Source organism: Bacillus rossius, chromosome 16 (genome assembly GCF_032445375.1).
Source record: "Bacillus rossius redtenbacheri isolate Brsri chromosome 16, Brsri_v3, whole genome shotgun sequence".
Taxonomy (NCBI): domain Eukaryota; kingdom Metazoa; phylum Arthropoda; class Insecta; order Phasmatodea; family Bacillidae; genus Bacillus; species Bacillus rossius.
In genome coordinates this window covers 5848930-5862759 of record NC_086343.1, presented here as the reverse complement: position 1 = coordinate 5862759, position 13830 = coordinate 5848930, and the positions used below count along the sequence as shown (strand labels likewise).

General features: G+C 39.3%; 1 protein-coding gene across 7 annotated transcripts in view; it reads right to left on the bottom strand.

Annotated features, from left to right (window-relative positions):
- Positions 1-13830, bottom strand: part of LOC134540114 (SLIT-ROBO Rho GTPase-activating protein 1-like) — a 188996-nt gene that overhangs the window by 35251 nt on the left and 139915 nt on the right. For all 7 annotated transcript variants that reach the window (XM_063382620.1, XM_063382621.1, XM_063382622.1 and 4 more), the window contains 3 exons: positions 7144-7309; positions 5157-5378; positions 1678-1806 (listed from right to left, as the gene is read on the bottom strand). In XM_063382620.1, the coding sequence (XP_063238690.1) occupies positions 1678-1806; positions 5157-5378; positions 7144-7309 (517 nt within the window). The remainder of the gene's footprint in view (positions 1-1677; positions 1807-5156; positions 5379-7143; positions 7310-13830) is intronic.

Sequence of the window (13830 nt, the reverse complement as noted above, 5' to 3'; positions counted from 1 at the left end):
GGCAATCACGCATGCACTAATACCAGTTGTAAGACTCTTGAAACACTGTGATACTGCGCAAACAACACCCTCTGGCAATTGCGCATGCACTAATACCAGTTGTAAGACTCTTGAAACACTGATACTGTGCAAACAACACCCTCCGGCAATCGCGCATGCACTAATACCAGTTGTAAGACTCTTGAAACACTGTGATACTGCGCAAACAACACCCTCCGGCAATCGCGCATGCACTAATACCAGTTGTAAGACTCTTGAAACACTGTGATACTGCTCAAACAACACCCTCCGGCAATCACACATGCACCGACACCAGCTGTACGACTCCTAAAACTACTATTTAAAACACTGCGATACTGCGCAAACAACACCCTCCGGCAATCACACATGCATCGACACCAGTTGTACGACTTTTTAAAACTACTAATTGAAAAACTGTGATACTGCGCAAACAAAACCCTCCGGCAATCACACATGCACAGACACCAGTTGCACAACTTAAAAACTACTTATTGTAAAGACTTGTGATAACTGGAGGCACGTGTAGAGAACACATTCCATGACCGGTTACGAAATTTTTTCCTTGAATTTGAATTGCTCCTTTTCAAAATTTCTTTAGTTCAGAAATAAAGAATATTATAAAAAAAACATTTGAACGAAAAAATCCTGTCTTATCTAGCCAAGAAGTACTTTCAAGCATCTGGATTACACACGAACAGGAGCGCAAATCTGCAGGTCTCACAGTACGAAAGTTCTGCACGCTTGGTTAACCGACACGTCTTCTCTGGATAAGGTGCTTGTATGTTGTACGCTGCCCATATGTAGGCCTACATGCATGCAATAAGGAGAAAATAATGTTCACAGGCTTTCACTGCCATTTTCTGAAGCAGTGGCGGATCCAGGGGGGGGGGGGGGGGGAGAGGCACCAGGGGCAAGTGCCCCTCGAACAACCAGTTGTCTGCTACATTAATATTGCTTACAAAAATGATTGTTTCTGAAACCAATAAATTATTTTAATATAATTAATGAATTTCTTGTAGAATCATAAAATCTGGTGGTTGGATGTTATGTGTAGTGTTAGTAGATTAAATACAAATGTAGTAATTTTAAGACATTTTTTCTCTGGCTATTCTGAAATCCTAGAGTGCCCCCTCCGAGGTGAACCTCTGTATCCGCCACTGGTCTGAAGTAGCCTGGCTTCTGGGTCGTAGCCGCATCCTTGGCAAATAAATCACCGACGTTTCGGTCGACATTGCAGTCGCCATCATCAGGGAGCAGTTAACTACTGTTCCCTGATGATGGCAACTGCAATGTCGACCAAACGTTGGTGAATCATTCGCCAAAGACGCGGCTACAACCCAGAAACCAAGCTACTTCAATAAGCAGAAAACTTTAAAATGTAACAGAACAGTTTTCCATCAAGGCATAATTTTGACATCAAATCCATTTCACAGTCACGCTTTAGCAAGGGCAAACAGGCCCCCCTCAAAACTAAAAATAATTTCTACTCTGATGCTCTAAGAAAATAAACACAAAAAAGTTATAAAATGACCAACATAATAAAAAACCTGAATATTAAAAAAATATTTTTTTTAGTTACTCTAATATTAATAAAATTACTAATAAACAAATCTATACGTAAAAACACTCATTTACATTCTGTATTCATGTACTTACGTCTATAAGATCAGAAAGGTCATCCACAAAATACTTGTGGATGGTAGTGTTGGACGCTTCTAAACACAGCATATACTCGTTGCGAGCTTTCAGCGCTTTCAGCTTTGCATCGTTGTACTTATTTTTGCGCTGAAAAAAAAAAGCATGCACGTAATAATAAATGCACTGGAAGCAGTGGATATTAAGTGTTAATTATATTACTATGTTTGTATTAATTATTTTTCAAAAAAAAATCAAGTAAACAGTATAAATTTTCTACAATCAGTACATTCAAGTGTACTAACATTTTTTAATTTAATTTTCGTTACATGTACTGAAAACAAACATTAATACACCTGAGGTGAAATAATATATAATAAGGTCATATTCATATCTTTGTGTTAGTTTCTCTGAATCTCTAAGCATCTGCATCAAATATTACAGCGTGTACATAATGTGAATATCTGCATTTTATGAATTCATGAAAACACTATGCTTATAATTAATATCTCTTGAAAAAAATATTGAGAATAATATTTCCGGTGCTCGTAAAACAACTCGCGAATTGAACTGAAAATCACCCACAGCGGCGAAAATCCAATGCAACCAGTATAAAAAAAAGGTTAAAAGGATGCACACGTACACTGGCATAAAAATGACCGGAAGCATTAATGTTAAAAGAATCCGAGAACTGAGTCTGCCTCTGTTCGTACTCCAGCTTGATTAATGGAGCAGTTAAGAGTGAACATGTTTAAAATGTTACCAAGATGTGGAAGAACTAACGCTCTTGTCACTGAAGTATCAGTATAGGAATAAGCTGTGAAGGAAAAAAAATTATCACCAGACATGTAAGGATCATGGAATTTTTTTAATTACCAAGCTGCAACTTGCAATACAGCTCACATTCTAGATATAATAGTGCAATATAGCATAAAATAGCTGCTGTCAGTTTTAAAAGTTCATAGACTATTTATAACTATTGCATTATCCAAGTGAAATAATTAGCAGTTTCCTCCTCGCAGTTACCGCCCGTTTCCGTCCAAAAATATACTACTGTTACAAAGAAGAAGAAAAGCTCGTTGAGATATATAAAGCAATGCCATATCAAAAAATTTTAATGAATAATTTAACAAAATCAAGTTTAAAGAAAAAAAAATTAAATAAACAATATGATGAGCACAATTACTCTTAACCAATGTTGCAATTTTAGAATGAAGACAAACATCTTTACAGAATTATACTGTCTCAAATCAGTGGCAACAGTCTGCGACAAAAAAAAAAAACACACACACACGCACACTTAACGTTACAAACTTATAGTTAATGTTAGGAGTGAACTCTTACTCCAAAGCTGATTCACAATGTGCTGTTTACTTTGTTCCAATAAGTTTAAAAAGACTGGTCTGTCCTTTACATTGCTGTGTTTTATCCCAAAAATATTTTTTAATGACTTACTATGGCGTCACCTAGCTATAAACTAAAAATTATTTTGACTTAACACCATTTATCATTGCATCACTGTGTATATGGCGACTCATTAAAAACATATTGGGGAAAAAAGAGCCCATACCACTTATGCCCCCAGTTTCCCTATAAACGCTAAATTGTTTAAAATAACTAAAAATGTTATAGCTTTATAAAAATTTAAAATAAAATGTATTAAAATATAAAATGTGGTTCAAGAATAAAAATATGAACTCCAGTGGCTGCCTTTTTTTGCTTGCAAGATACTTTTATTCACCCCCATTAAATGCTTGTCAAGGTGGTAGTAGCAACATGCTCACAATATTATTTTTGTTTGGTGAAGGATAAAGTGAAAGATATTAAATCCGGAATTACGTGATTCCGGAATTATGCAATCCTGCAAATTCTGTAATCTGACACCTACAGAGTTGCTCACATTATAAATTTTTCGGGTGGATTCCAGCTGTGTAACTTCGGCAGTGCAGTAATCTGACTGGTGTCGGGGGTGTATCATTACTATAATTTATTTCCATTACAAATTATTACATTATCATTTAATAAATAATTAAAATTAATAAATTATAATAAATATTCAGCATAATTAACGATTTTCATTATTTATTAAAAATGTATCTATTTTTAATGAATTATATAATTTTATACATGTATTTACTTTAATATTAAATACAGAGTATTTATTTCAGTTTTTAAAATTGAGTATTGTGTGATAATGTCACTCCAATACTTTTTATTATTTGATTTCCATCAATCATTTACCAGCATTATTAAAGATATTTTTTTATAATCAAGTAAGTATAACGTCTAACGTGCATACGTAAGTACACACACCCATTGTAATTTAAAAGAAGGTTAACGCTCATCTGGTTTTTTTTTTGTTTTTTCTCTATAACAGATGATAATTATATACCATTTAAGAGTATATTATTTTTTCTTTGGTTTTTCAGTGGTAACAGATTGAAGTCTGAAGATCCAAAACAAAAAAAAAGGAAGGGGTGGTTGTCTGTAAAGTCGGTTTACGGACGATAATTTTACGTGATGACTTCATAAGAAAACAGATGAAAAATTGCATTTTTTTAAATCTTCAATTATTATTTAAATATTTTCAAAATTTAATTTAAATAATTTGTTTAAATATAATCACGAACAATTTAGTTAAATAGGCCGTCTTAACCTGTTTGATATTATAGATAGATTTTCTCGCACGGTGGTTGGCCGGTTCTTGCACGCTCGGCTCAGGCGGAACGTGACACTTTTTGGTGCGTGCAGCTAGCGTTCATCGATTTATAAGACGTTTATCACGTCAAAAAAAATTTGTTGTCTGTAAAGTCGGTTTACGGACGATAGTTCAACGTGACAACGTCGTAACAAAAAATTGATGAAATTATTGCATACTATTATGAATAAAATTAAATAATTTTTATTGAATTATCACTATTTTGTTATGGATACAAAGAAGGAGTGAAATGAAATCTACAATTTAATTGATAATTTTCCTTTTATTTGCACTCATTAATTCAAATATGTTTATTACTTTAACGAAGAGATTATTTTAACTGCAAGTTTTATACATGATTGCTATTTAACTTCTTCCAATCTGTGTTTATTCTGTTAAGGATGGGACGATGATAGGAAAATCAGGAAACTAATGGGAGTGTTTCAAGTTTAATGTGCCTCGAAAGAGTCAAATCGATGGTTGTTCCAATCGAGTGGAAGAGAGATAGATGCGGCGCAAGCGTACAATGAGCGTAACGGGACACAGCGTAACGTGACAATGTGCGTAACGGGACACAGCGTAACGTGACAATGTGCGTAACGGGACACAGAGTAACGTGACAATGTGCGTAACGGGACACAGCGTAACGGGACACAGCGTAACGTGACAATGTGCGTAACGGGACACTTTTTCGGTGCGTGCGGCCGGCGTTTCATCGATTTGTTAGGCGTTTATCACGTCAAAAAAAAAAAAAATTTCTGCCCCCAAATGATCGGAAACGAGGCCGAGCGAAGGGACGCACCTTGTGCACCTCCTTCTCGATGAGGCGGTACTTCTTGGAGCGGTCCAGCTTCTCGCGGGGCAGCGCCTGCTCCAGCTTGAGGCGCTGCGCCTCCGCCAGCCGCAGCTTCGCCTCCGCCTGCCGGCACTCGGCCTGGTAGCTGTGGTGCGTCTTCATGGTGGTGTGGAGCTCGTGCAGCACGCGCAGTATCTCCTCGTGCGTCTCGTGCCCGATCTCCCGGCACTGCCGCCAACACAACCACACTCTTCACAACTCACAATAACATATTTGAATATATATATATACTGTATAGAAGTCGCGAGTGGATAGGATTTACTCCACGTTTTTCAGGAGCGCATGATGAGCAGCTTGGGAACTTCACACGCTGCAGTGCGCTGCCGTAACGCCCTGTATCGTCTTAGTTGTTATTTACACGTTAGAGCGCAGCTCTGTCGCCCGCTGTCATTCCCCCGCACACTACACCACCCAACATTCACTGCAGCTCAAGGGTCGTTCAACGGGAGGTGGAAGGGATGTTTGAAAAGTTCGACACTTTGTCCGCTAGGGACCACCACGAGTCGATGCCCTAGAGATGGTGGCGATTGCGGCGGTGAATTAAACAACTACCTCAAACCGTATTATAAATTTTAACCTGGGCTGGCGACTTCTATACAGTATATATATTCAAAGATAACATATAGGCTGTAGTTTTTTTTTTTTTTAATTAATTAAATTTAATGTTGCACCCAGCTCTACTGAAATATCCCAGATTTTTTTTCCTAACCTAACTAAAACTAAGAGTATTTGGGAGGGGTCCGGGTTAGGGAGGGACCTAGGTGCGTCTCAGGCCGAAGCCTATACGCCTAGTCATGCTGGGATTAGCCATGCAGGGAGAGGGTCGCATGCATCATGTGCTAGGAGGGGATTGGCCAGCCATGGCAGCGATTGGCGCCATGTCTAACTCCCCTCACTCTTAACTCTAGACTAAACTACTAGATAAGTTGGGCCCAGGTAAAACCTGCATATACACAGGGAAAACCCTGGGCACTTTCATGCGGGATGCCAAATTTCATGCATTAATTTCAGGCAGGTTAAATACGGGAGAAAGAAGGAAAGTAGGTATATCCATGGCCCAGCTTGTTCCGATACCGAGCGTAACTTTTTTTTTTCTGGAATTTGCCTATAGTAAGAGATGAGCTGGCATGGATTGTCCCATCGCGGTCCCATAAAAAAAATACAGGCGTTAAAAAATAATTTACACACACACACAAACACGTTTGCTGTTGTATTCTCGCTGCTGGTGTCGAATCACTTTTACCCCTCCCCCCCCCCCCCCCCACCATTTACCAAGGGCACAGGTGTGCCCAATGAGAGCTCTGGTCAGGCACGCGTCGGCGAGTCACAAGCCTTGGTATTTAATAAAACCTTATGAATGTCTAGTTATTATTCTTTAATATCAATAACACGAAAATACCACGTATTTCAATAAAACTTTAGAAATTTATTATATATGCCCTAAATCCTTGAGGTCGATACCGTGCGGGACAAAACTTAAAATTTATTTGGTCTGATGTGTGGTTGGTAGTGTCAGAATCGTTACTGACATTTCAGAGCGAGAGATAGATAGATATAGAAATAATTTTATTCAAACTGGGAGTGACTATGCCATGTTGGGTGAGACAACCTAGGGTTTGTAGGTACGCACCCGCCTGCATATCCTCTGCACGTCCTCGTTACAGACTCATTTCATAGAGAGAGAGAGAGAGAGAGAGAGAGAGAGAGAGAGAGAGAGAAATACTTTTGTTCAAACTGGGAGTAACAATGCTATGTTGGGCGAGTCAACCTAGGGTTTGTAGATACACACCCGCCAGCATATCCTCTGCATGTCATCCATGGTCAGAATCGTTACAAACTCATTTCAGATAGAGAGAGAGAAAAGTAATTTTATCCACACTGGGAGTGACTATGCTATGTTGGGCGAGTCAACCTAGGGTCTGTAGGTACGCACCCGCCTGTATATCCTCTGCACGTCCTCCATGACCTGGGACAGCCGGCTGACGAGGTGGGTGGAGTACACCTCGCTGAGCGCCGCGTGGTCCTTGCTCAGGTTCCTGGTCTGCGTGACGAGCTGCTGCCAGCACGAGTAGCTGGAGAACAAGGGCCACTGCTCCCTCCTGGAAACAAGCGTAGCGCGGTTACTGTACGCTGGCAACTTCTCCCGAGCCTAGCTTCCTGGCGGATAAACAACTTGCTTGCATCCTTTCTGACCATCAGATCTATGCTGATACATTTCAAACCCTTCTGTCACACGTGATCAATTCGTGGCATAAAAAAAAACTTTGCTATTTTTTGACGTGCAAACATCTTAGCTCTCGGGATACGGCATCTGGTGGGAGTAATTTCTGGAATGCGACGGAAGTCAAGGAACGGAAATATGTTAACAACCACGGGTGGGGGATGGCGCGAACCAAAGTTCACAAAGCCAAAGGGAAATTTTGCTCGTTACCGAGGTCACTGGCGAGTGCTGAAAGACTAGCCCACATTTTTTTTAAAAAAAACCTTAAAAAAGCTGTATAATTGGAAATTTTTCATGCGATAAAAATTATAAAATACTAGCTGCAGTACCCGGCGTTGCCTGGGCTGAACACAATGTGATATATTGTCCGCGAGTTAAAGCAAAATGGATAGCGCTATATGACAGTGTGGTGGACACACAGAAATGACACACAAATATTGTTTGTATGTCTATGACCTATGATTTTCTGTTCACCCACTGCGATCGGTTGAACGGTTTAGAAGTTGGTGCGCTGCAGCGCCATCTAGCGGAGAGTTACAAAAAAAAAGTTTTAAATATTCATTAAACTTGTGAAAATTTTAAGAGTTAAATAATATTTAGTTATTCCGCAAGGGAAAAGAAAATGCTAATAAATTAATTCTAATCACACTGTCAAAAAATTAGTTGTGTGTTATTGTGCCTTTGAAAAGCGCCGTTCGCAAACGGACAGTCATAATCAAAATTTCGTCTCGTCTTCTTGGCTTCCTACCAGCATTTTTCAGCAGTCTGGAATTAACATATTGTTTTTAATAACGCTTCTTCATTATTTTTTTTAGGTAGTCCCTATCCTACTACCAACTGATAATTCTTCGATTACGAAATATGTTCACTAAATAAAAGTGTCGTATTTGTTTACAACATAAAACCTACACCATCGATGTATCTTCATAAAAAGCAAGTACCTGGGCGATTACCAGCTTTATGGCGCACAGAGCAAACAAAGACGAATAAGCTGTCAGGAAATTTATTAGCACTATTAAGTGTTTGTCACGTGTATCCAGAAATATTTTTTCCACCTAAAGCAACTTGCACCATGGAATTTCTTGAAAAACATTTTTTTTTAATTTGTCTGTTTATGTACTGACAAAGTTAAATAATAAAGCATTAGTTATTTCGACGAAGGCGTGTGCCTAATTAACAACCTTTTCATTAAAATATCGGACATTTTTTCGAAGATGAAGCCTGAAAAATATATTTTTTTTCACCCCCTGCATGAAAATGATGAAATGACTAAGCTACGTATCCAACTGTGAAAGCGACGTTGCAAAAAAAAAACTGGATGATAATGTGCGCAGGCTTTCACGGGCCATTGTCTGAAGTAGTTTGGCTTCTGGGTTGTAGCCGTGTCCTTGGCGAATAACTCACCACGTTTTGGTCGACATAGCAGTCGCCATCATCAGGGAGCAGTTACGTCATCACCAATAAAGATTGTATCGAAAAAATTTCCAATTGCTCCAAAAAAAATTAATAATATGTTTGATTTATTTTTAGAAAAAAAATTATTTTTAAATTTTATTGTGTGTTTTGGTTAGTTTTTTTTTTATAAAATATTCTGTCACAAAATATTTTTAATGTGTTAAACGTTAAATCATGTTTATCTTAAGTAGCTTGGCTTCTGGGTTGTAGTAGGTTAACTGCTCCCTGATGATGGCGACTGCAATGTCGAGAACCGAAACGTCGGTGAACTGTTCGCCAAGGACGCGGCTACAACCCAGAAGCCAAGCTACTTTTTTAAAAACTGGACTGTTGGTGCTCCTGCCGCATCGCAAGAGGGGGTCGTTTCTCGCAGAGAGCTAAGCTAATTATAAACCCAGGAGATGCTAATGAGATCCTTCCGGGAAGCGCTGCGATTAGTCGCGTCTCCCCCCCTCTCAAGATATTTTTTTCCCACCCACTCGAAACGCTCGTGGAAAAGGCCTGACCCTGCCCACTCCGCAACTTCTTGCAACTCAACTCACTCGTGCTCCAGAGGGGAAGCCTAAAGCCCGCCGCACACGGTACAATATTCCTTACAACATTGTAAGCTAGGAGTCGTACTGGCTCTACTACTAGTTTCTTCGCTCGAATTCAAACTGGATACTAGTAGCTGTACGAGCTGGGCTACTGGTTTTGCGTAATAGACCGCGTCCTATTTTCGTTGCTCGGTGTGTTCCAATAGTTAAGGAGTGGCCAATCAGAACTCACGAAAACAGCATGAGGGGTTGTTTACACTTTTAAGCGCGCATGTCGTGATAAACATGGACGGAAAGAAGTGGAATAGCGACCAACTCCTCGTTTTAATAAATGCATACAAAGAAGAGCCTTGTTTGTATGTAGTAAAAAATGTGAATTATCATAATAAAAATTTGTTGTGGAAAATATTCTCTTAACTAAACTAGTAAGGCAGCTAGAATCGTGTGCAGCAGAAACTTGTAGCTCACCTAGTGTTTCAGCTTGTAGCCTACACAGTACAGAAACCAGTAAGCATTCTAGTAAGCAAACTAGTAGAAAATATTGTACCGTGTGCGGTGGGCTTAAGATGTACATCAAGTTCTGTCCCTGCCCGATTACACCCGAACAATTCACCTTCGGCCAACCTCGGGTTTATTTATATATATTTATATTTCTCTGTTTATTCTAATGTAGCTATACTAACCTAACTGACCGTCCATAGTGTTTTAAAGTGTTTTAATGTAGCTAACCTAACCAACCACTTTTAATATTTGAATTCATTTTTCCTGCGCAAAAATAAAAGAAATCCCGAAGTTGGCCGAAGGTGAATTGTTCGGGTGTAATCGGGAAGGGACAGAACTTGATGTACATCTTAGGCTTCTCCCTCCAGAGAACCGAGGGACCATAGAGTAAGTAAAGGGAGAGGCGCCACTCCCATAGTAATGATCGTTCGCTTAAATTTGTAAACAAAACCCTTGCGATCATACTATTTCTTTGCAACTTGACAACGAAAAAATTAGAGCCAAATACAACCTGAGGAAGGTTTAGCGCGTGATAGTTGGCATCTTTGTTCACAAGCTTGGTGCAAAAACGGCATATCAATTCTATTTATTTTACTTCGCTCGTGTTTTTGTTTGTATAAACGGCGAAAGCAACCTCAACCTGTCCTCTATGATAATTTATTGTGTAAACATTAACCTCCGTATCACGCCTCACTGTTATTGTTACGAGAATGTGTGATACGGTTTTATGTTCTTTGCAAGACATATATTTTTAACTTGCGTTAAATTAAGATGCTAAGCTTCAAGTGGTGAACATTTTTTTTGTAACAATTGCACTTAAGTACATTGACTCGTTAGTTAATTTTACTAACAGATCAAATATCACATATGACGCAATAAATGTAGTATAGGCCTACTTTCACTAAAATTAACTAAAATTAATTTAAAACTATTATATAATTAGAATATAAGTAATTTCTAGTACTGTAACAGCAACTTAGATTAACACAAATTAATAAAAACTGGACATGTAATAAACTAAAGAGATCAAAACTTGTAATCTTTTTTTGTCCCCGATGTTGGTGAAGCATGGTATGATCCAATTTTCAAGGATTCAGTTCGTCCTATCTACTGTCACCCCCCTGCGAGGGACGCCATGTTGTGCTCTCAGGACAAAACTAGTCGAAAGGATAGAATAAATACGATTCTACAACCAGGCGATCCTGAAGGTCACACTACTCGGAGCATTTCCGTGTTAAACTGTCTCGCTTTGCAGAGTATTTTTTTTATTACAACTTGATTTAAAAATTGTTTAATAAGATATAGTATGAAACTCCGTCATAATAACACTGATCACATTACTTTTTTTTTAAGTTTTATAACATTTCTAATGGTTTCTTTGTGACATTGTTAAAAAAAAATTTTTTTTTTCAAAACAAAATCAATTTTACGTAGTTCAAAATTCTCGCAATCAAACCATGTCATAAAAGTAGCTATGGCTTCAAACCTTACGGAAAAAAAAAGTATTTTATACTTAGTCCATTTCATAATTCCTTATCAGCTACATAACCCACGGCTTTGTTCACGCAATTTCAGGGTATTGCTGATATATAGCCATCGAAAGAGAAATATTGAATAGTTCCAAACATTTTTACTACAGAAATGGACGACACAATTTTGTCAGGCGCATAAAAGATATATTTCGTAACAAAAACTGTTTTAAAATGATAAATTTTCAGATTAGTTATGCGTAAGCCTTTTTTTTTTTTATTTTCTGTATCGATTAAGTACCTGATTTTGTAACTCCTGTTTTAGTGTGTAACAATTTTAGAAATAGCCTTTAAAAAGCGATTACGAAAAGGGGGGGGGGGTGTGGGATAAAAAAAATCAACATGGCGTGTGAATACTCTCCCTCCTGCAGCCACGGCCACCCTCAGCCGTGTTTGAAGAGTTAAGTCTTTCCACCCTGCTCCCCCCCCCCCCCCCAACCTTAAACATCCCATCAACCCCATGAAGGACCAGATGTCCTCTTCGCACGACCCCTCTTCGCCACTTCCACGTCATAATCCTTCCTGTCTCCCCGTGACGTGACACTACCCTAGCTTCAGCCAGGCCGCCTCGTGTTTCACGGTTAAGGCCCTGCTACACCCTACGTGTTGTCTTGGGTTACTGCATTTCAATGCCGTTATTTTTCATCTGCAACTATTTTAGGAATGTTACACTGTTACTTTCGGCATGTTCGTTGCCCCGGGTACTGGCAACCGTCCCGGAGCAATGGCATGCAAGAGATCCCACATGGAGTGACTGTAGTGTTTTACCACCATCCGTCGTGTTTTAACTATGCATGGATGCAAACTGACATGGATCTTATAATCAACTGACAAAGCTATCTATATTCTGACTGCGGGCACGGCGGCTCAAACAGAATGGATAAGTTGTTTCTGGTTGAGGCTGAAGAAAGGTACTAACCATTCTAAATTTGGCATATGTAACAAACATCCAGATGCCATCAAACACCAGTTGACATCTGGATGAAGAGATAAAGCTAGTGCTCCTGGAATACCCTAACGGGTTCAGACCTAGGAGGTGGAGATGGTGAGGCCAGGCCGGGCTTCGGCCCGAAACAACTTGTTACTTTCGGCACTATTTTTTGTGTTCAGCCTGTAAAAAAGCGCCGTTCGCAAACGGACAGCCAATTATTCAAAATTTCTGTACCGTCTTCTTGCGTTCCTGCCAGTCCATTCGTTATTTTAAGTTTACATTTCTGAAACGGGAACCGCGGAAACGGCAATCACCACGAGTGTTGTTGTTCTGTGCTACCAAAGGACACAGATTGGGACAAAAAGTTCAAGTTGACCAACGTATTCGGACAAAGGAGATTCGGTCCACCACCCACACGCTGACGTTAGAGGTTAATGTGGACCAATCAGCGATCAGCGTCCGTCGGACACGCAAATATTCTCAACTAACCCTTTTACATTACTAATTATTCATTAATAGGGACCTAAAAAATTCGCGGTTTCGATGACCTCCAGCATAGTCTACACAGTCTTCTGTACACTCGGGCAAATAACGCCAGTTCGTTGGATGCTGATTTGTGAGTCGTCTCAACTGGTTTGCCCCGTGATTCGTTACTTCTTCGGTTGAGGGTTTCTCACTGGCCCAGAGTCGCCCAGACGAACAGCGAGCCAATAACAAGAGCAGCTTATTGGTATATGTCTATGAATTTCGGACTATCGCAAAATGAATCTGCGAATTTTTCCGGTCTATATTCATTAATGACTCATTACTAGAGACCGGAAAAATTCGCGGATTCATTTCACGATATGATAGAATCCAAACAACTGTACATTTATATTGCTTCTCTGATTGGCTCACAGTTAAACTGAAGGTCTCGAGCCAATGAAAAAAGTTCCACCAAAAAAGTATCGAATCGAAAGCGTCCCAGTTGACAGGTGTCACGAGTCAGTAGCCAATGAGCAGGTGGAATTTTCCTGAGTGTGTAGGGGATTGTGTAGTCTATCCTAGAGGTCATCAAAAGCGCGAATTTTTCCAGTCTCTACTCATTACACGACCTGAATCATTCTTTTGGACATGCACAAATGCTAGTTTCCACTGTTGCGTCATACAGAAAAACCCCGAAGAACGGACAAAGATGAATACACGAACACACAGGAAATCAAGCCAGAATCAGTCATGTTTGAATGTAAAGACAGCCAGAGGTTTCCGTTGAAGAAATTAGAACAAAATCGCAGCACAGAGCTGACAACGAGATATTTGCATTTAAAAAAAAAAAAGTAAATTCAGACAACAAATGGACAACGACGGATAGAAGAACACAACGATGAACTGAACAGTTAATCTTGACCACACACCGACAATACAGCGACAGGCGTGAGAACCCGGCGATGAAATAAAAACAGGTATT